This window comes from Panulirus ornatus, chromosome 8 (assembly GCF_036320965.1).
Source record: "Panulirus ornatus isolate Po-2019 chromosome 8, ASM3632096v1, whole genome shotgun sequence".
Lineage (NCBI taxonomy): Eukaryota > Metazoa > Arthropoda > Malacostraca > Decapoda > Palinuridae > Panulirus > Panulirus ornatus.
The window spans coordinates 29,197,180-29,219,663 of record NC_092231.1 but is presented as its reverse complement, the minus strand read 5'-3'; the positions used below and the strand labels follow the sequence as shown (position 1 = coordinate 29,219,663).

General features: G+C 41.0%; 1 protein-coding gene across 2 annotated transcripts in view; it reads right to left on the bottom strand.

Moving 5' to 3' along the window:
• The window catches only part of LOC139749880 (uncharacterized), a 496,304-nt gene that overhangs the window by 138,727 nt on the left and 335,093 nt on the right, over positions 1-22,484 (bottom strand). Inside the window, exon 5 of one of the 2 annotated variants that reach the window (XM_071664258.1) lies at positions 11,489-11,989. In XM_071664258.1, coding sequence (XP_071520359.1) covers positions 11,489-11,989 — 501 coding nt within the window. The remainder of the gene's footprint in view (positions 1-11,488; positions 11,990-22,484) is intronic. The other variant, XM_071664259.1, reaches the window with a different exon arrangement.

The following is a 22,484-nucleotide window of genomic DNA, read 5'->3' as shown; positions in this document are numbered from 1 at the left end:
GGAAAGTGAGCTTGGAAAGGAGACCTAGGTGAAGAAATACCTGCACAGGCTGACTGTAGAATGGCAAAAGGTGAGGGCAAATGAAGAGAGGGGAATGGATCAGGAATGGGAAGTATTCAGGGAACCAGCGATGGCATGTGCAAAAGATTCATGTGGCATGCGAAAGGTGGGACACGGGTAGATCAGAAAGGGTAGTGGCTGCTGGGGTAAACTGTACTGCAGTTGAATTTATTAAGAAAGGTGGTGACTGTATTGTTGATTGGTTGGTAAGGATATTCAGTGGATGTATGGATCATGGAAAAAAGCCCAAGGATTAAAGGAATACATGTATGGTACCAATGTATAAAGCCAAACAGGATAAAGGTGAATGTTCAAAAGAACAAAGGTATAAGTTTGATGATTATAATTGGAAAATTGTAGGGGAAGGTATTGAATGAGGGGGTGAAGGCATATGCAGAGCATCAAATTGGGGAGGAGCAGCGTGGTTTCAGAAGTGGTAAGGATGTGTGAATCAAGAGTTTGATTTAAAGAATATTTTATTATCTTCATTCTAATTGATCACCATTTCCCATGTCAACGAGGTAACACCAGGAAACAATGAAGAATGGCCCATCCACTCAAATACACATATGTATACATAAATGCCCACACAAATACATCGACATATGTGTATACACACATGTACATATTCATAATTGCATACCTTCATCCATTCCTGGTACTACCCCACCCTATGGGAAACAGCATCACTAACCCCTGCTTCTGCGAGGGAGCGCCAGGAAAACAGACAAAAAAGGCCACATTCGTTCACCCTCAATCTCAAGCTGTCATGTATAATGCGCCAAAACCAAAGCTCCCTATCCATATCCAGGCCCTACAGGCCTTTTCATGGTTAACCTCAGATGTTTCACATGCCCTGGTTCAATCCACTGACAGCACGTCAACCCTGATATACCACATCATTCCAATGTACTCTATTCCATGCATGCCTCTCATCATCCTGTATATTTAGGCCCTGATCACTAAAAATATTTTCACTCCATCCTTCCACCTCCAATTTGGTCTCCCCCTTCTCCTTCTTCCTTCCACTTCTGACACATACATCCTCTATGTCAACCTCTCCTCACTCATTCTCCATATGTCCAAACCATTTCAACATACCTTCTTCTGCTCTCTCAATCACACTCTTTTCATTTCCATACATCTCTCTTACACTTTCATTACTTACTTGATCAAACCACCTCACAACATATATTGCCTCAAACATTTCATTTCCAACACATCTATCCTCCTCCATACAACCCTAACTATAGCCCAAGCCTTGCAACCATATAATATTGTGGGAACTATTATTCCTTGAAACATACCCCTTTTTGCTCTCTGAGATAATGTTCTTGCCTTCCACACATACTTCATTGCTCCCACAACCTTTGCCCCTCTCCCAGCCTGTGACTCACTTCCGCTTCCATGGTTCCATTCGCTGCTAGTTCCACTCCCTGATATCGAAAACACTTCACTTCCTCCAATTCTTCTCCATTCAAACTTCCCTCAACCCTACTGAACATAATAACATTGCTCATTTACATTTACTCCAAACTTTCTCCTTTCACACGCTTTTCCAAACAGTCACCAACTTCTGCAGTTTCTCACCTGAATCAGCCACCAGTGCAGTATCATCGGTGAACAACTAACTCACTTCGCAAGCAACTCTCATCCAGAACAGAATGCATATTTGCCCCTCTCTTCAAAAGAATATGTGTGAGATCTATTAAGTAAAACAGATGGATCTGTATTTGGTATCTATAGATCTGGAGAAGGGATATGATAGGGATGAGAGACATGCTTATGTGGAAGGTCTTAAGAATCTATGGTATGGGATGTAAGCTGCTACATGCAATGATAATTTTTCATCAATGGTGTAAGGTGTGTGTATGAGTAGGAAGAGAGGAAAGCAAATGGTTCCAAGTGAAGATTGGCCATGGATGTTTAATTTGTTTATGGATGGGACTGTGGAGGAGGTAAAAGCAAGATTCTTGAAGTGAGGGGCAAGTATGTAGTCTGTTAGGTGTGAGTGGGCCTGGGAAGTGTCAGTTGTTGTTCACTGATGATACAGCACTAGTGGCCAGTTCAAGTGAGAAACTGAAGAAAAAGAAGTTGGTGACTGACTCTGGAATTGTGAGAAAGGAGAAAGTTGAATGTATGTGAATAAAAGCAAGGTTATTAGGTTCAGCTTGGTTGAGGGACAAATTAGATTAGATACAAGTTTGAATAGAGAAAAAAATGGAGGAAGAATTGTTTTACATAACTGGGAGTGGACTTGGCATTGAATGGAACCATGGAAGTGCAACTGAGTCATAAGGTGGGGAAGTGGGTGAAGGTTCTGGGAGCAATGAAGAATGTGTGGGAAAAATTTGGCATGTTTGAAGCAATAGTAGTTCCAACAATATTATGTAACTGTGAGGCATGGGCTATAAATATGGTTGTGTGGAGGAGGGTGGATGTGTTAGAAAAGAAACTTTTGAGGATAATATATGGTGTGAGGTGGTCTGCTTTAGTAAGCAAAGAAGGAGTAAGAGGGATGTGTGGAAACAGAAAAATTGTGGTCAAGAGAGCACAAGAGGGTGTGTTGAAATGGATTGGACATATGAAGTAAATGAGTGAGGAAAGGTTAACAAAAAGAATATACATCAGAAGTGGAAGAAACAGGGAGACCAAATTGGTAATGAAATGATGGAGTGAAAAAGATTTTGAGCATTTGGGGGCTGAACATGCAGAAAGATAAAAGACGTACACAGAAGAGAGAGAAATGGAATGATGTGGGGTCAATGTGCCATCAATAGACTGAACCACAGTATGTGAAACATCTGGGGTAAACCATGGAAATGCCTGTGGGGGCCTGGATGTTGAGAGGGAGCAGTGGTTTCGGTGCACTGCATGACTGCTTGAGAATGTGTGTGAGCAGATGTGGCCTTTCATCTTCAGTTTCCTGGTGATACCTCACTGACCCAGGGGGTAGTGACTATGTGTGTGGGGAAAGAGAAGACAATGTGTATGCTATCTTTTCCTCTTTTCCTTCATGAATTTGTGCTGTTTCCTGTGAGAAGGGGTGGCATCAGGAAAGAATGAACATGAGCAAGACGAATATGTATGTGTATATATGTATATGTATGTTTTTTTTGTTTTTTTTCGCTATCTCCCGCGTTTGCGAGGTAGCGCACGGAAACAGACGAAAGAAATGGCCCAACCCAACCCCATACACATGTATATACATACGTCCACACACGCAAACATACATACCTACACAGCTTTCCATGGTTTACCCAAGACGCTTCACATGCCCTGATTCAATCCACTGACAGCACATCAACCCCGGTATACCACATCGATCCAATTCACTCTATTCCTTGCCCTCCTTTCACCCTCCTGCATGTTCAGGCCCCGATCACACAAAATCTTTTTCACTCCATCTTTCCACCCCTAATTTGGTCTCCCACTTCTCCTCGTTCTCTCCAACTCTATATCCTCTTGGTCAATCTTTCCTCACTCATTCTCTCAATGTGACCTAAACCATTTCAAAACACCCTCTTCTGCTCTCTCAACCACACTCTTTTTATTACCACACATCTCTTTTACCCTTCCATTACTTACTTGATCAAACCACCTCACACCACATACTGTCCTAAAACAACTCATTTCCAGCACATCCACCCTCCTCTGCACAACGCCTCGCAACCATGTAACATTGTTGGAACCACTATTCCTTCAAACATACCCATTTTTGCTTTCCAAGATAACATTCTCGACTTCCACACATTTTTCAACACTCACAAAACTTTCGCCCCCTCCCCCACCCTACGATTCACTTCCGCTTCCATGGTTCCATCCGCTGCCAAATCCACTCCCAAATATCTAAAACACTTCACTTCCTCCAGTTTTTCTCCATTCAAACTTACCTCCCAACTTCCTTGTCCCTCAACCCTATTGTACCTAATAACCTTGCTCTTATTCACATTTACTCTCAGCTTTCTTCTTTCATACACTTTACCAAACTCAGTCACCAGCTTCTGCAGTTTCTCACACGAATCAGCCACCATCGCTGTATCATCAACTAACAACAACTGGCCCACTTCTCAAGCTCTCTCATCCCCAACAGAATGCATACTTGCCCCTCTTTCCAAAACTCTTGCACTCACCTCCCTAACAACCCCATCCATAAACAAATTAAACAACCATAGAGACATCACGCACCCCTGCTGCAAACCGATATTCACTGAGAACCAATCACCTTCCTCTCTTCCTACTTGTACACATGCCTTACATCCTCGATAAAAACTTTTCACTGCTTCTAACAACTTGCCTCCCACACCATATATTCTTAATACCTTCCACAGAGCATCTCTATCAACTTTATCATATGCCTTCTCCAGATCCATAAATGCTACATACAAATCCATTTGCTTTTCTAAGTATTTCTCACATATATTCTTCAAAGCAAACACCTGATCCACACATCCTCTACCACTTTTGAAACCACATCGCTCTTCCCCAATCTGATGCTCTGTACATGCCTTCACCCTCTCAATCAATACCCTCCCATATAATTTCCTCTGTAATTTGAGCACTCACTTTTATCCCCTTTGCCTTTGTACAATGGCACTATGCAAGCATTCTGCCAATCCTCAGGCACCTCACCATGAGTCATACATATATTAAATAACCTTACCAACCAGTCAACAACACAGTCACCCCCTTTTTTAATAAATTCCACTGCAATACCATCCAAACCCACTGCCTTGCCGGCTTTCATCTTCCACAAAGCTTTTACTACCTTTTCTCTGTTTACCAAGTCATTCTCCCTAACCCTCTCACTTTGCACACCATCTCAACCAAAAAACCCTAAATCTGCCACTCTATCATCAAACACATTCAACAAACCTTCAAAATATTCACTCCATCTCCTTCTCACCTCCCCATTAGCCCTTTTCGCTGATGTTCCTATTTGTTCCCTTCTCTTACGCACTTTATTTACCTCCTTCCAAAACATGTATATATGCATATGTAAGTGTGTGTATTCTTAAGACCTTCAATAAAGAATCTCTATCAACCCTATCATATGCCTTCTCCAGATCCCTAAATGCCACATACAAACCCATCTGCTTTTCTAAGTATTTCTCACATACATTCTTCAAAGCAAACACCTGATCCACACATTCTCTACCACTTATGAAACCATACTGCTCCTCTTCCCCAGTCTGGTGCTCTGTACATGCCTTCACCCTCCCAATCAATACCCTCCCGTATAATTTTCCAGGTACACTCAACAAACTTAGGCCTCTGTAGTTTGAAAACCCACCTTTATCCTCTCTGCCTTTATACAATGGTACTATACAGGCATTCCACCAATCATCAGGCACTTCACCATACACTGAATATTCTTACAAACCAATCACTCCCTTTCTTAATAAATTTAACTCCAATATCATTCAATCCTGCAGCCTAGCTGAATTAATTTTCTGCAAGGCTTTCACCACCTCTTCCCTTTTCACCAAACCACTCTCCGTGACTCACTTCGTTTACCACACTAATCTAAACACCCTATATCTGCCACTCTATCATCAACACATTCAACAATCCTTCAAATACTCACTTCATCACTACCTGTTATCACTGCCCATTTTGTCCCCTTCACCGATGTCCTCATTTGTTCTCTCGTCTTTTGCACATTATTTACCTCCTTCCAAAAAATCTTTTATCATCCCTAAAGTTTAGCAATACTCTCTCATCCCAACTTTCATCTGCCCTCTCAACCCCTGCAGCTTTCTATAATATATCTCCCAATCATTTGCACTCTTTCCTTGTAAGTATCATCCAAGTGCCTCTCTTTTCTCTTTTACAAGCAACTTTACTTCTTCATTTTACCATTCACTATTCTTTTAAATCTGTCCATCTCCCACCTTTTGCATGCCATATGCATCTCTTGCACATGCCATCACTGCTTCCCTAAATACCTCCCATTCCTCACCCACTCCCCTCATTTCACTTGGTCTCACCCTTTGCCATTCACCACTCAATCTCTCCAGGTATTTCTTCAAACAAGTCTCCTTTCCAAGCTTACTTACTCTCCTCACTCTCTTATCAGGACAGTCTCCTCTTTTTTGAAAACCTCTACAAATCATTACCCTCCCATCCACAAGATAGTGATCAGACATCGCACCAGCTGCCCCTCTCACCATGTTTACATCTAAGAGTCTCTCTTTTACATGCCTATCAATTAATCCATAATCTAATAATGCTGGTTGACCATCTTTCCTCCTCACATGCATATACTTGTGTATCTCTCTTTTTAAACCAGGTTCCTGATGATCAGTCTTTTTTCAGCACACAACTCCAAAAGCTCCTCAACATTTCCATTCATAATACTGAATACCCCATGTGCACCAATTATACCCTAAACTGCCACATAACTTGCCTTCACATTTAAATCACCCATCACTAATACCTAGTCTCATGCACCAAAACTGCTGGCACCCTCACTCAACTTCTCCTAAAACACTTGTCTCTCCTGATCTTTCTTTTCGGGGTCAGGTGCATAAGCATGAATAATCAATCACCCATCTCTCACCATCCACTTTCACTTTTACCGATATCAGTTTAGAATTTACTTCCTTACTCTATCACACATTCCAACAACTCCTGATTCAGGAGTAGTGTGACTCCTTCCTTAGCTCGTCCTCTCACCAACCCGACTTTACTCCCAACAAATGATTTCAAGAGGGCCATTGAGAGCATGTCCATACACTCAGCCTCAAGCCCACACTCATGGAACTGAATCTCAATAAACAAATGCAAAGCACCTCCATCATGAGGAGAAAAATTTTTGATACTGACATCATTTTCAAGAGTCTGGAACTGACTCACATTGCTCTAGTCTACAAAGGTGGAAGGAAAATGATCCAAAAAAACTATCAACCGATAGCATTAACATTGCACATTATCAAGATCTTTGAAATTTATGGAAGTGAATAATCTACTTAACCTAAGACATGGTTTCAGGGTGAGAAGACCTCACCTCTCTCAGTTACCTGACCACAATGATAGGATTGTTGAAGCACTGGAAAACAATGGAACTGCAAACATGGTTTATACAGACTTTGTAAAAGCATTCATAAAATGAGACCATGGTGTCATAGCACATAAAATGCAAAACATGAAATTAACCTAAAAACCAGGGAGATTAATAGGCAACTTGTTAATGAACAAATCCTAACAGCTGTAAACAATGCCATCTCTGGTACCCCCAAGGTTAAAAACTCTGTCCCCCCTAAGTTACTGTATTTGTACCCCCTCCAGTTCTTCATTTTCATATCTAACATTAACGTAAACACGAGCCACTTTTCATATGATCCTTTGCAAAGGATACAAGAATACATATGAAAATCACATCAACATAGAATGCCGAGAGCACAAAGAGACACAAGCCAAGGTTTTAGCCAGTCAATCAAGAACTTGTTATACAATGGAGATAAATTCTGACTCCTGCAGTATGGGAAAAATGAAGAAATCAAAAATTATACAGCATACCTGACACATACAGACAATATCTTAAGCTAGCTGAGTAGTGTGAAAGACCTTAGAGTAATAATGTGTAACAACCTAAACTTCAGTGAACACAACTGAACAACTGTTGCCTCATACAGAAGGAAAGTAGGCTGGATCCTTCAAACCTTCAAGATAAAAGAAGAAAAACTAAAGACAATATTATTCAAGGCACTGACTCCTCAAACTGATACTGCTGCCATCACCATACAAGGAGGGTAAAGTAGCACAATTAGAAATCTCTGAAGCTTTACTCCCTTGAATGTACAAGATGGGAGATGTAAATCATTATCTCTACCAGGAAAATCCAAGAAGGTATAGTTCCCTTCTTAAATTTTGAAAAATCTCCCTACTGGCGAAAGAGGCATCGTTGACTTTGCAGAATCCTACTTCTCAAATCTAGAGTGTTATATAAACTAAAAGAGAACACCTCAAATATTCAGGGCCCAAGACTTGTTAGTGTTGCCAACTATCACAGAAACAACATGGGATGCACAGTAGACAAGTTTAAAGAGTGCACTGCACATATGCCTACAAAGTGTACCAGACCACCAAGGATGCAGGGGATATGTGGGTCTGCATGCAACAACTTCCAACAACTTGGTCAACCAACGACCCAATCCAACAGCCTAAGTTAAGGCCAGGCTGTTGGAGTGAAGGCTACCAAAGACTTCACCAGGTATTTACCACAAAATTATCATAAAACAAGGTTGTTGTTTTTTCAAAGGAAGCTATGTGAAATCACTTTGAGTGATTCTATACCATTCTGAAATACTGTACTTATCAATTATCCAACACTTGAGACATTGCACAGTTACTCACAAGTAATATATTGAAGTCATTTTGCTGCTTAAGAAAGAATGAAAAATTATAAACATTTTTCTTAATCAATATCCAAAAATATGTAAGCATACTTGTCGTTTCATATATAATTCATTACATGCAATACATGGGTATATTTCCAATCTTTGCAGATTAGTTTTCAGATCCATATAAAAATTAATGTCCTGTCAAAATTGTGCTTTGTTAAAGGTATGCAGAATTCTATCAAAATTTCTTTATTCTCAGCAATAAAATCTTCTGTTTAATATTGAAGTTTCAATTGCTTTCAGGGATAATTTTGTCGAATTTGTGAAAATATATTCATCTCATATCTAAAAATGGATAATTTTCCTTTAAAACACATTACAAAAACATTAAGGAAGAGAGGAAAGTGATTGGTTCTCAGTGAATGTAGGTGTGCGGCAGGGGTGTGTGATGTCTCCATGGTTGTTTAATTTGTTTATGGATGGGGTTGTTAGGGAGGTGAATGCAAGAGTTTTGGAAAGAGGGGCAAGAATGAAGTCTGTTGTGGATGAGAGAGCTTGGGAAGTGAGTCAGTTGTTGTTCGCTGATGACAGAGCGCTGGTGGCTGATTCATGTGAGAAACTGCAGAAGCTGGTGATTGAGTTTGGTAAAGTGTGTGAAAGAAGAAAGTTCAGAGTAAATGTGAATAAGAGCAAGGTTATTAGGTACAGTAGGGTTTAGGGTCAAGTCAATTGGGAGGTAAGTCTGAATGGAGAAAAACTGGAGGAAGTAAAGTGTTTTAGATATCTGGGAGTGGATCTGGCAGCGGATGGAACCATGGAAGCGGAAGTGAATCATAGGGTGGGGGAGGGGGCGAAAATCCTGGGTGCCTTGAAGAATGTGTGGTAGTCGAGAACATTATCTCGGAAAGCAAAAATGGGTATGTTTGAAGGAATAGTGGTTCCAACAATGTTGTATGGTTGCAAGGCGTGGGCTATGGATAGAGTTGTGCGCAGGAGGGTGGATGTGCTGGAAATGAGATGTTTGAGGACAATGTGTGGTGTGAGGTGGTTTGATCGAGTAAGTAATGTAAGGGTAAGAGAGATGTGTGGAAATAAAAAGAGTGTGGTCGAGAGAGCAGAAGAGGGTATTTTGAAATGGTTTGGGCACATGGAGAGAATGAGTGAGGATAGATTGACCAAGAGGATATATGTGTCGGAGGTGGAGGGAACGAGGAGAAGTGGGAGACCAAATTGGAGGTGGAAAGATGGAGTGAAAAAGATTTTGAGTGATCGGGGCCTGAACATGCAAGAGGGTGAAAGGCGGGCAAGGAATAGAGTGAATTGGATCGATGTGGTATACCGGGGTTGACGTGCTGTCAGTGGATTGAATCAGGGCATGTGAAGCGTCTGGGGTAAACCATGGAAAGCTGTGTGGGGCCTGGATGTGAAAAGGGAGCTGTGGTTTCGTGCATTATTGCATGACAGCTGGAGACTGAGTGTGAACGAATGAGGCATTTGTTGTCTTTCCTAGCGCTACCCCGCACACATGATGGGGAGGGGGATGGTATTCCATGTGTGGCGAGGTGGCGATGGGAATGAATAAAGGCAGACAATGTGAATTGTGTGCATGGGTATATATGTATGTGTCTGTGTGTGTATATATATGTGTACATTGAGATGTATAGGTATGTATATTTGCGTGTGTGGACGTGTGTGTATATACATGTGTATGGGGGTGGGTTGGACCATTTCTTTCATCTGTTTCCTTGCGCTACCTCGCAAACATGGGAGACAGCGACAAAGCAAAATAAAAAAAATAAAAAAAAACATTAAGATGACAAAATGTTATATGTCTAGGAAATTGACACTACTATCAATGCAAAAAAAAAAAAAAATCTTTCAAGTAAACGTCTAAAAGAACATCTTTATAACAGTACTTTTTAAATTTCTAGTTGCAATTTGTTTATGTTTCCAAGATTATTCTATAGATTGGCTAGCCAACAAGGGCCATGTCTCACGCCCAAACAGTATGGTCATATCAAACCACAGTGCATAGCCATCTTTGCCTCACAGACCTGGATTACAACTAGACAAAGTAGTAATAGTATATTTAATAATGTTAGTCAAAAGCAAAGCAAAATCAGTAAGTCTACTCCAATTCCAACTTACCCAATTTGACCTACAAGTTATGGAATTGACAAACACTATTGAACTGATGATATACGACTTCTGAACAAATAAATGAAATATATCTCATCATCTGGACAGACTTTTACACTTAGTAAAAGTACAAATTTAAGAATCCAGACATCAAAAACTTTAATAAATCTAGAAACTTTTTTCAAACAAAAGTTTTGTTTCATGCATCTAAATACTGATCCTGTTCAGTTGATCAATACTGTGTACTGAACATATATACCTAAAAGAAAAACAATGCAAGAGTAGTATACTTGGTTTGATAGCCTATGCTAAACTTAACTGCTAAACCGCAAGCTGGTTCTTTCTATCAAATATTTCTGAAAATACACTTAACAAAAATGGGGGGTGGCAGCAGCTAGTAATGTATAGGTCCCAAGCATTCCAGATGTTTGATGATGGCCTGAACTGTTAGCCAGAAGTATGAAAATACCTGAATAGTTTACTATTCATTAGTTTTATAGCTCAGGCAATGCAGCCATGGCAATAATGAATTCATAAATGACTTAAAGAGCAGAATGTTTGCTACAACATATTTCATATTATACAAGCTAACAAATAAAACACCTTGGATGAACAAAAGCACTTTATAAGGTTTTATGCTGCAAGTATTCACTTCCCATAACAGGTGGAATAATGGGAAATGTGCCAGAAGCATTTCAGTAATTTAGCAGAACTAAAACCCTTCCTTTTTTCATATGATTTAACAGGCATCTACTTATCTACACTACTTAGTCCTACTGAAAGTTGGGCTAAATGTGACACCAGCACTGCTGCTAAAAGGCTTAAACTAAACTCTCAAAAATCAGCAATCAAATCAATAAAAAATTAGAAATCCCAATACCCCTTAACTTTAAGACGGAACCTGCATTACCTACATTTGTAAAAATATAAACCAACATTCCTACCTTTTCCCTTGGTATCTTGGGGGTGGTTTTGAGAGGCTTTTTCTTTTTCTTTCTCAGAGGCAGCATGGGCTAGATGGTTGCTTAAGGACTTGTCGCCCTGCCGCTTCTGCCTATCACTAAAATGTTCGTCCTGCTGCTTTTGACTATCAACTGACTTATAATCTTGTTGCTGCTTTTGATTATCTAGAGACTTGTCTCCTTGATGCTTCTGTCTACCTATAGTCTTGTCTAACTGGTTCTTTGGTTTATTTACACACTTGTCAGCCTGCTGAACCTCAGGCTGATCACTGGGTCTATTGACAGGTGGCAATGCTGTCAAAGACAGAGGACCTCCAGGTTCTGATTTGACCTTGACCTGATTTGCATTGACAAGTGCAGGACCACACTGAATCACAGACACATTATTTATATGCTTGGTCTTTGGAAGAGAACTATTATGGTTGAAGGGACCACCTACTTTCGCACCTTCTGTCTTAATACCTGGCCCACCCCCAGTGCCACCTGAAACCAAAAGAAAACAAAATTAATATCAGAAATGAAGATATACATGAGAGAAAATACACTAATATGAAAAAGTGAATGCACAATTATTGTTGTGCATCTGATTCTTTTGCCTAAGCAAGGCACTACTGGAAATTGACAAACAACAGCGTCATTCTGTACATGCCAACACTTACTCATACAACTTACTGGGTACACTGAACAAACTCATACCCCCATAATTCAAACATTCACTTTTGCCCCACTTGCCTTTATACACATGCATTCTGCAAAACAAAAGGCATCTTACCTTGAGCCATTCATAAAATTAAAATCTGAACAAACCACACACCAACACAGTCACCTCTTTATCTTAAGATATTCAGTTGCTAAGGAATACACTCCAACCGCCAGGTCACATTTCATTTTAAACAAGGCTTTCACCTTTTCTGTTTACACTAATCCACGTACCAGAACTAAATCACTGCATGCCTCCCCAATGTAAACACTCCACATTTGCCAACATAGCATATAAAACATTCAACAGTCCCTCAAAATCACCACCTTATCTCCTTTTTACCTCATCCTCACCTATCACCACCTTCCCATCAGCTACCTTCCCTGATTCTCCAATCTCTTCTCTTGTTCCCTTCACACTATTCACTTCCTTAACATTTTTTAATCATTCATAGAGTTTCCCAATACTCTTTCTTGCCAACTCATATTTGCCCTCTTTTTCAAAACTTTCTTCTTTACCTCCTGCCAATTTCTATGGTAAATTTCCCAAGAATCTCATTGCTTCCCTGCAGGCACTGCCCATACAACTCTATATTTTCTTTTACTAATGACTTTACTTGCTCATCCCACCATTCACTACTATTTCTCACCTGCCCACATTCCACCTTCTATGTGCCACATACTGAAGACCTTTAATGGTAATGGGGACATGTTCCTAGTCAAAGAGCTCTGAGAGAAAAAATCACTCAAGGGGTCCATTATAACATGACCCTAGTAAAGTTGTGTTATAACCAACAGCACCACTGCTCACCCCTAACAGATTCATTAGGATACTAGTAATACCACAAATGATGACTGTGTCCATGATAAATATTCTAAATCAATTCAAAAATAATAAAAAAAAATTCAAAAAGACACTTCAAAAGAACATCAAGAAACTCATTAAGTCCGTCAGATTAACTGAGCAGAAAGTGGTGGGTGACTGGGTGGGAGGAGCTATCATGAGTATGGGTCAAGCTATGACTCATCCTTCTTGGAAACTGCACTCTTCTTAAATAAGTCTTGTTAACACAGCCAAAACCAAGCTCCAGCTGACATCATCTTGATGCTTACCATTCACAATATGCCTTATCACCAGCATTTTCATACCCAAACTGATGACCCTCCTTGACTGCTTGGCAAGACCATCATCCTACATGTAGGCCTTTTCCCAGACAATATAAGTGTATTGCACAAAAAGAAGAGGCAAAAATATTGAAAAATAAAGCCACTATTATGGTGTAAACAGCAATGAGAAAACATTTCAAGACTGGTAGCCCGAGTCACTGAGTGACTTAAGTGATGAATGACTTTTAAATGGTAGAGCAACAACATGGAAAGGGAAGAGATTGATGCTTTTTACCCACCATTTTTCATACTAAATTGTTACTTTTCCTTACATGCTTGCCCACAGTATTAACACTAACACCTATATGCCATTTTTCTGACATTTTGGACCTTTTGCACAAAACATTTTTAAACATGAAATAATACCAACATACTGCTGAAAACATGATGTGTTACCTTCATTTTGCCTTGTAACCTGAATTTTCATATTCACATCTAAAAAGTTTACATAACATTTGAGTCCAGTAAACCCTAAATTTATCATACTAAAAGGGAGGATAGGGAGTCCGTTAATGCTGAAGGGCCATTAAATCAAACGTATCCAATGTCTGTGCCACATTTGAGTTCATATGCTTTCTTTTAACTCCTCTATCACTGTAGGGTTTAGTGTGTGGTACAATAGTTGGGGGGTGAGCACCTGGCAGCATGGGAATGCAAGCCAGACAGTTGGAGGCAGGAGTCAGAGATAGAGGAGATGCCACCCCTCTCCTCTGAAAGGATACCTTTATAACAGTGAGGATGGACTACCTGCTTTTATTGCACCTGTCACATGGCGCAGTGAGTAGGATTCGAACCTAAGCAGGGAAAATCCCAAGTTATCATAAAACTGCTCACTTTCAGGAGATAGGGCACACCCAAGGAAATTACTCACTTGCAAGATTATGTTTGTGGTGGATCCCGTGAAGAGTGAACACACTAATTTGTCATTTTTGTTCTACTCACATGTAAAGGAAGTGTTTTGTTGCTGAGCAATGATTTGTGTGTATATTTGCCTCATGCCTTGTCAAATCTCAAATTTCATGCTCTTTCCTTTTGTTTTCATGTTTATTTGTTTTTGTTTTTATCGTAACAAAATGTCACATTAGTTACCAAAATCTTGTGAGGGGTGTAGGGTTTAGTGTGTGGTACGACAGTTGGGTGGTGGGCACCCGGCAGCGTGGGAATGCTCACCAGGGCGGGCAGTTGGAGGCAGGAGCCAGACTGAGATAGACGTGATGCCACCCCTCTCCTGCGAAAGGATACTTCTTTATAATAATGTGAGGACAGACTACCTGCTTTCATAGCACCTTTTACAATCACCTGATGCCATTCTGAATTGTAAGGACTGCAAAATTATTTAATAAACAAAGTCATAACTTTGAAACACTGTATAACAGAAACACTTTATAAACCATGACCGCATGAAAGCTTGAGGCATACTGAGACTGAAACAAAGCAAGTCTACACCACACTATCAAAAACAAATGCGATATGAAATGCACATGGTATGGCATTTGATTTTCTATTTACTTTTAATTTTTCAAATTATTATCAATTTGAATGTACTGTACCATTATTTGTCCATTAAATCCGAATACGTTATATCAAGGCCCATTTAATCGATGGTCTACTGTAAAAGCTTTAATTTGCCCTATAACCTTAATTTTCACTTTCACATCTAAACCGTGTCTCTACCTTAATGGTTGCCCACATTACCAACATGAAAATCTGCAAGTTCATTCTGTATCTTGAAGAGGTATTCAGGCTCGCTAGCAGTAGGTGCACTTCTTGCATGTATAAGCATAATGCTGACTGGTTCAAGTGGGCAGAAGAGTAGAAATATACAAGGGATAAACAATGCATCCTTAATCTTTGAATGCTAACAAAGAAATAATGGTGGGCAAAGTGGCATGCACAGCAACAGCACCCTGCAATGTGTAGCCACCTGGGCTCGTGTCATTTTACAAAAACCTGTGTTATACAGAAAAAAAAAGTGAGTAATTTTAAAACGTCAATGCTATATCAAACTGCACTTTATTGGGACACTCCTGAACATGTGACCCTGCCACGAGGATAAGGATGACCTTTACTTTGGAGGAAAGGTTCAAGATGTTGAAAGAACTTGAGTGTGGCACTAGTGCTTCAGCAGTTGCTTGACATTATGGGATTGATGACAACATTTGCACCATAAAGAAGTGAAGCAAATCCATCAAGAAAGCCTTTTCTCAGCCATCTATTTCAAAAATGGCGATGCATTTCAGGATACTGACATGTGTGAAGATGGAGCATGCCCTGAAAATCAGGGTGGAAGAAATGTGAATGCAACAATTTTCTATGACTGGGCAAATCATAAAAAATTTAAGAGATGATGATGATGAACAACGAAGGTGAGCCAGCCGGTGAAAGTAAACTTACCACTAGCCAATGATTGCTGCATAACTTTAATCATGTGTATTAGTCCCAGAAATAAGACCCTGTTAGGTGAGGCTGCAAACAGCTGATTTAGAGGATACAAGGTGTGCGAAAGTTGACATCCAGAAAATTATGGAGGGAAAAGGTTAAACACCGGATCAGATATGGAACTGGGTAATGAACAGCCTTTACTGGATAAAAATATGCTTAAGAAAACATAAGTGATGAAGCTGGGACAAAGGCTACCAAATACACATCACACAGTGGTCAGAGAACGCCATTTAACAGCAAAACGTCTAGAGGGGTGCAACAAGTTTTGGTAAATGTATTACAGAATTTCCTTTTGTAAGGTTTATTGTAATAATCATATTATCATCTTTTAAAAATCTGATATAATTCAAAGAATGAAAAAGATAATACACATGGTATGCACTTAACGGACAAAACAAAAAGCAAATCTGAAGCATGAAAAAAGAAAAACATACAAGTACTTAATGCTGATTCATGTTGATTCACAATGGTACTGTTGGGTAAGGAAAATCTTCATAACTCACAGAAAAAATAGAACATCTTCCTATGCTTTTATCAATTTCCTAAGTGCTCTTCAGGGTGAATAATAAAACATTATAACATGAAAGTTTACAAATAAATCTAAAAGATACAAGACTCCCAGTCTGACCCAGTTCTGCCGAAGGAGAAAGGTTGCACCTGACTCCTTGGCACCTAAGGAACATGGTACCCTACCCAACCTCAAGTGGATTCAGTCCAGGCAACAGTCTAATAATGCTGCTTTTACACTTGGCACATAATGAATGGAATTCAACAAATACGCATTTCTTTAAGTACAGACTCGATGATTTGTTGATATATTCAATTCACGATATGACAAATGCAAGAAAGCGACCTCTGACCATAGCTTGGACTAAATTAATATGAGGTCATGCTGGGAACCATGTTCTTCAGGTGCAATCTTGTTGCTCTGGAGGTGGTGGGTCAGAATAGGAGCCTTGTCCCTTTTAGATTTCTTCATATGCCTTCACAAATAATACTTTATGAATTACCCCAAACAGATCTTGGAAAACAGAAGAAAGTTTGGGAAGGTCTTTTGGGAAGGTTTTTTTTTTGAGTTACGAGAATATACTTAATTACATCCAAAGTCTAATGATCTAGGGAATAACATCACAGTTGGAAGCTGTTCATCATAGCTGGCATAGTGTGGGTCAGGTGATGAGCCAGCTGAAGATTTGAAGAGAAGATTTTCTTTTTTTATGTTAGCTGAGACAGCACAGGCAGCTGAGGCCCTAAACAAGACCATCCCATTGACAATTCATATACACATATATATCATGAGTGAGGAAAGATTAACCAAGAGAATATATGTCAGAGGTGGAGGGAACGAGGAGAAGTGGGAGACCAAATTGGAGGTGGAAAGATGGAGTGAAAAAGATTTTGAGTGATCGGGGCCTGAACATGCAGGAGGGTGAAAGGCATGCAAGGAATAGAGTGAATTGGAACGAAGTGGTATACCAGGGTCGACGTGCTGTCAATGGATTGAACCAGGGCATGTGAAGCGTTCTGGGGTAAACCATGGAAAGTTCTGTGGGGCCCAGATGTGGAAAGGGAGCTGTGGTTTCGGTGCATTATCATATGACAGCTAGAGACTGAGTGTGAACGAATGGGGCCTTTGTTGTCCTTTCCTAGCGCTACCTTGCACACATAAGGGGGGAGGGGGTGGTTATTCCATATGTGGCGGGGTGGCAATGGGAATAAATAAAGGCAGACAGTATGAATTATGTACATGTGTATATATGTATATGTCTGTGTGTGTATATATGTGTACATTGAGATGTATAGGTATGTATATTTGCGTGTGTGGACGTGTATGTATATACATGTGTATGTGGGTAGGTTGGGCCATTCTTTCATATGTTTCCTTGCGCTACCTCACTAATGCGGGAGACAGAGACAAAGCACAATAAATAAATAAATATAAATAAATTTTTTTTTTTCATACTATTCGCCATTTCCCGCGATAGCGAGGTAACGTTGAGAACAGAGGACTGGGCCTTTGAGGGAATATCCTCACTTGGCCCCCTTCTCTGTTCCTTCTTTTGGAAAATTGCAAAAAGAAAGCGAGAGGGGAGGATTTCCAGCCACCCGCTCCCTATATATATATACTTATACTTACTTATACTTGGTCGCTGTCTCCCGCGTTTGCGAGGAAACAGACGAAAGAAATGGCCCAACCCCCCCCATACACATGTATATACATACGTCCACACACGCAAATATACATACCTACACAGCTTTCCATGGTTTACCCCAGATGCTTCACATGCCTGATTCAATCCACTGACAGCACATCAACCCCGGTATACCACATCGCTCCAATTCACTCTATTCCTTGCCCTCCTTTCACCCTCCTGCATGTTCAGGCCCCGATCACACAAAATCATTTTCACTCCATCTTTCCACCTCCAATTTGGTCTCCCTCTTCTCCTCGTTCCCTCCACCTCCGACACATATATCCTCTTGGTCAATCTATCCTCACTCATTCTCTCCATGTGCCCAAACCACTTCAAAACACCCTCTTCTGCTCTCTCAACCACGCTCTTTTTATTTCCACACATCTCTCTTACCCTTATGTTACTCACTCGATCAAACCACCTCACACCACACATTGTCCTCAAACATCTCATTTCCAGCACATCCACCCTCCTGCGCACAACTCTATCCATAGCCCACGCCTCGCAACCATACAACATTGTTGGAACCACTATTCCTTCAAACATACCCATTTTTGCTTTCCGAGATAATGCTCTCGACTTCCACACATTCTTCAAGGCCCCCAGAATTTTTGCCCCCTCCCCCACCCTATGATCCACTTCCGCTTCCATGGTTCCATCCGCTGCCACATCCACTCCCAGATATCTAAAACACTTCACTTCCTCCAGTTTTTCTCCATTCAAACTCACCTCCCAATTGACTTGACTCTCAACCCTACTGTACCTAATAACCTTGCTCTTATTCACATTTACTCTTAACTTTCTTCTTCCACACACTTTACCAAACTCAGTCACCAGCTTCTGCAGTTTCTCACATGAATCAGCCACCAGCGCTCTATCATCAGCGAACAACAACTGACTCACTTCCCAAGCTCTCTCATCCCCAACAGACTTCATACTTGCCCCTCTTTCCAAAACTCTTGCATTTACCTCCCTAACAACCCCATCCATAAACAAATTAAACAACCATGGAGACATCACACACCCCTGCCGCAAACCTACATTCACTGAGAACCAATCACTTTCCTCTCTTCCTACACGTACACATGCCTTACATCCTCGATAAAAACTTTTCACTGCTTCTAACAACTTTCCTCCCACACCATATATTCTTAATACCTTCCACAGAGCATCTCTATCAACTCTATCATATGCCTTCTCCAGATCCATAAATGCTACATACAAATCCATTTGCTTTTCTAAGTATTTCTCACATACATTCTTCAAAGCAAACACCTGATCCACACATCCTCTACCACTTCTGAAACCACACTGCTCTTCCCCAATCTGATGCTCTGTACATGCCTTCACCCTCTCAATCAATATCCTCCCATATAATTTACCAGGAATACTCAACAAACTTATACCTCTGTAATTTGAGCACTCACTCTTATCCCCTTATATGTATATTTTTTGCTTTGTCGCTGTCTCCCGCGTTTGCGAGGTAGCGCAAGGAAACAGACGAAAGAAATGGCCCAACCCCCCCCATACACATGTATATACATACGTCCACACACGCAAATATACATACCTACACAGTTTTCCATGGTTTACCCCAGACGCTTCACATGCCTTGATTCAATCCACTGACAGCACATCAACCCCGGTATACCACATCGCTCCAATTCACTCTATTCCTTGCCCTCCTTTCACCCTCCTGCATGTTCAGGCCCCGATCAACTCGCAAACCGTACTACATTGTTGGAACCACTATTCCTTCAAACATATCCATTTTTGCTTTCCGAGATAATGTTCTCGCCTTCCACATTCTTCGACACTCCCAGAACTCGCCTCTCCCCACTTGATGCTCTATTCATGCTTCACCCTCTCAACATCCCTCCCATATTAAAACAGGTATACCTTCTACAAACTTATACCTCGTAATTCACTCACTTTATCCCTATATGAATATATTTTCCCTTTACCTCTCCCTCGTCTTTCGATAGCCAACGAAACAGAGAAAGAAATCCATCCCACCCCCATACATGTATATCATACCCCACACCGTATCAATAACATATCACATCTATTTTCCATGTTACCCAACGCTTCACATGCCTGATTCAATCCACTTACCAAATCTATCAACCACCCGTATACACATGCATCAATCAACATCCATTGGCCTCCATTCACCCTCCTGCAGTTCAGCCCATCACACAAAATCATTTTCACTCCATCTTTCCACCTCCAATTTGGTCTCCCTCTTCTCCTCGTTCCCTCCACCTCCGACACATATATCCTCTTGGTCAATCTTTCCTCACTCATTCTCTCCATGTGCCCAAACCACTTCAAAACACCCTCTTCTGCTCTCTCAACCACGCTCTTTTTATTTCCACACATCTCTCTTACCCTTACGTTACTCACTCGATCAAACCACCTCACACCACACATTGTCCTCAAACATCTCATTTCCAGCACATCCATCCTCCTGCGCACAACTCTATCCATAGCCCACGCCTCGCAACCATACAACATTGTTGGAACCACTATTCCTTCAAACATACCCATTTTTGCTTTCCGAGATAATGCTCTCGACTTCCACACATTCTTCAAGGCCCCCAGAATTTTTGCCCCCTCCCCCACCCTATGATCCACTTCCGCTTCCATGGTTCCATCCGCTGCCACATCCACTCCCAGATATCTAAAACACTTCACTTCCTCCAGTTTTTCTCCATTCAAACTCACCTCCCAATTGACTTGACCCTCAACCCTACTGTACCTAATAACCTTGCTCTTATTCACATTTACTCTTAACTTTCTTCTTCCACACACTTTACCAAACTCAGTCACCAGCTTCTGCAGTTTCTCACATGAATCAGCCACCAGCGCTGTATCATCAGCGAACAACAACTGACTCACTTCCCAAGCTCTCTCATCCCCAACAGACTTCATACTTGCCCCTCTTTCCAAAACTCTTGCATTTACCACCCTAACAACCCCATCCATAAACAAATTAAACAACCATGGAGACATCACACACCCCTGCCGCAAACCTACATTCACTGAGAACCAATCACTTTCCTCTCTTCCTACACGTACACATGCCTTACATCCTCGATAAAAACTTTTCACTGTTTCTAACAACTTTCCTCCCACACCATATATTCTTAATACCTTCCAAAGAGCATCTCTATCAACTCTATCATATGCCTTCTCCAGATCCATAAATGCTACATACAAATCCATTTGCTTTTCTAAGTATTTCTCACATACATTCTTCAAAGCAAACACCTGATCCACACATCCTCTACCACTTCTGAAACCACACTGCTCTTCCCCAATCTGATGCTCTGTACATGCCTTCACCCTCTCAATCAATACCCTCCCATATAATTTACCAGGAATACTCAACAAACTTATACCTCTGTAATTTGAGCACTCACTCTTATCCCCTTATATGTATATTTTTTGCTTTGTCGCAGTCTCCCGCGTTTGCGAGGTAGCGCAAGGAAACAGACGAAAGAAATGGCCCAACCCACCCCATACACATGTATACACATACACGTCCACACACGCAAATATACATACCTATACATCTCAATGTACACATATATATACACACACAGACACATACATATATACACATGCACACAATTCACACTGTCTGCCTTTATTCATTCCCATCGCCACCTCGCCACACATGGAATAACATCCCCCTCCCCCCTCATGTGTGCGAGGTAGCGCTAGGAAAAGACAACAAAGGCCCCATTCGTTCACACTCACTCTCTAGCTGTCATGCAATAATGCCCGAAACCACAGCTCCCTTTCCACATCCAGGCCCCACACAACTTTCCATGGTTTACCCCAGACGCTTCACATGCCCTGATTCAATCCATTGACAGCACGTCAACCCCGGTATACCACATCGATCCAATTCACTCTATTCCTTGCCCGCCTTTCACCCTCTTGCATGTTCAGGCCCCGATCACTCAAAATCTTTTTCACTCCATCTTTCCACCTCCAATTTGGTCTCCCACTTCTCCTCGTTCCCTCCACCTCCGACATATATATCCTCTTGGTCAATCTTTCCTCACTCATTCTCTCCATGTGCCCAAAGCATTTCAAAACACCCTCTTCTGCTCTCTCAACCACGCTCTTTTTATTTCCACACATCTCTCCTACCCTTACATTACTTACTCAATCAAACCACCTCACACCACATATTGTCCTCAAACATCTCATTTCCAGCACATCCACCCTCCTGCGCACAACTCTATCCATAGCCCACGCCTCGCAACCGTACTACATTGTTGGAACCACTATTCCTTCAAACATATCCATTTTTGCTTTCCGAGATAATGTTCTCGCCTTCCACATTCTTCGACACTCCCAGAACCTTCGCCCTCTCCCCCACCCTGTGATTCACTTCCACTTTCATGGTTCCATCTGCTGCCAAATCCACTCCCAGATATCTAAAACACTTCACTTTCTCC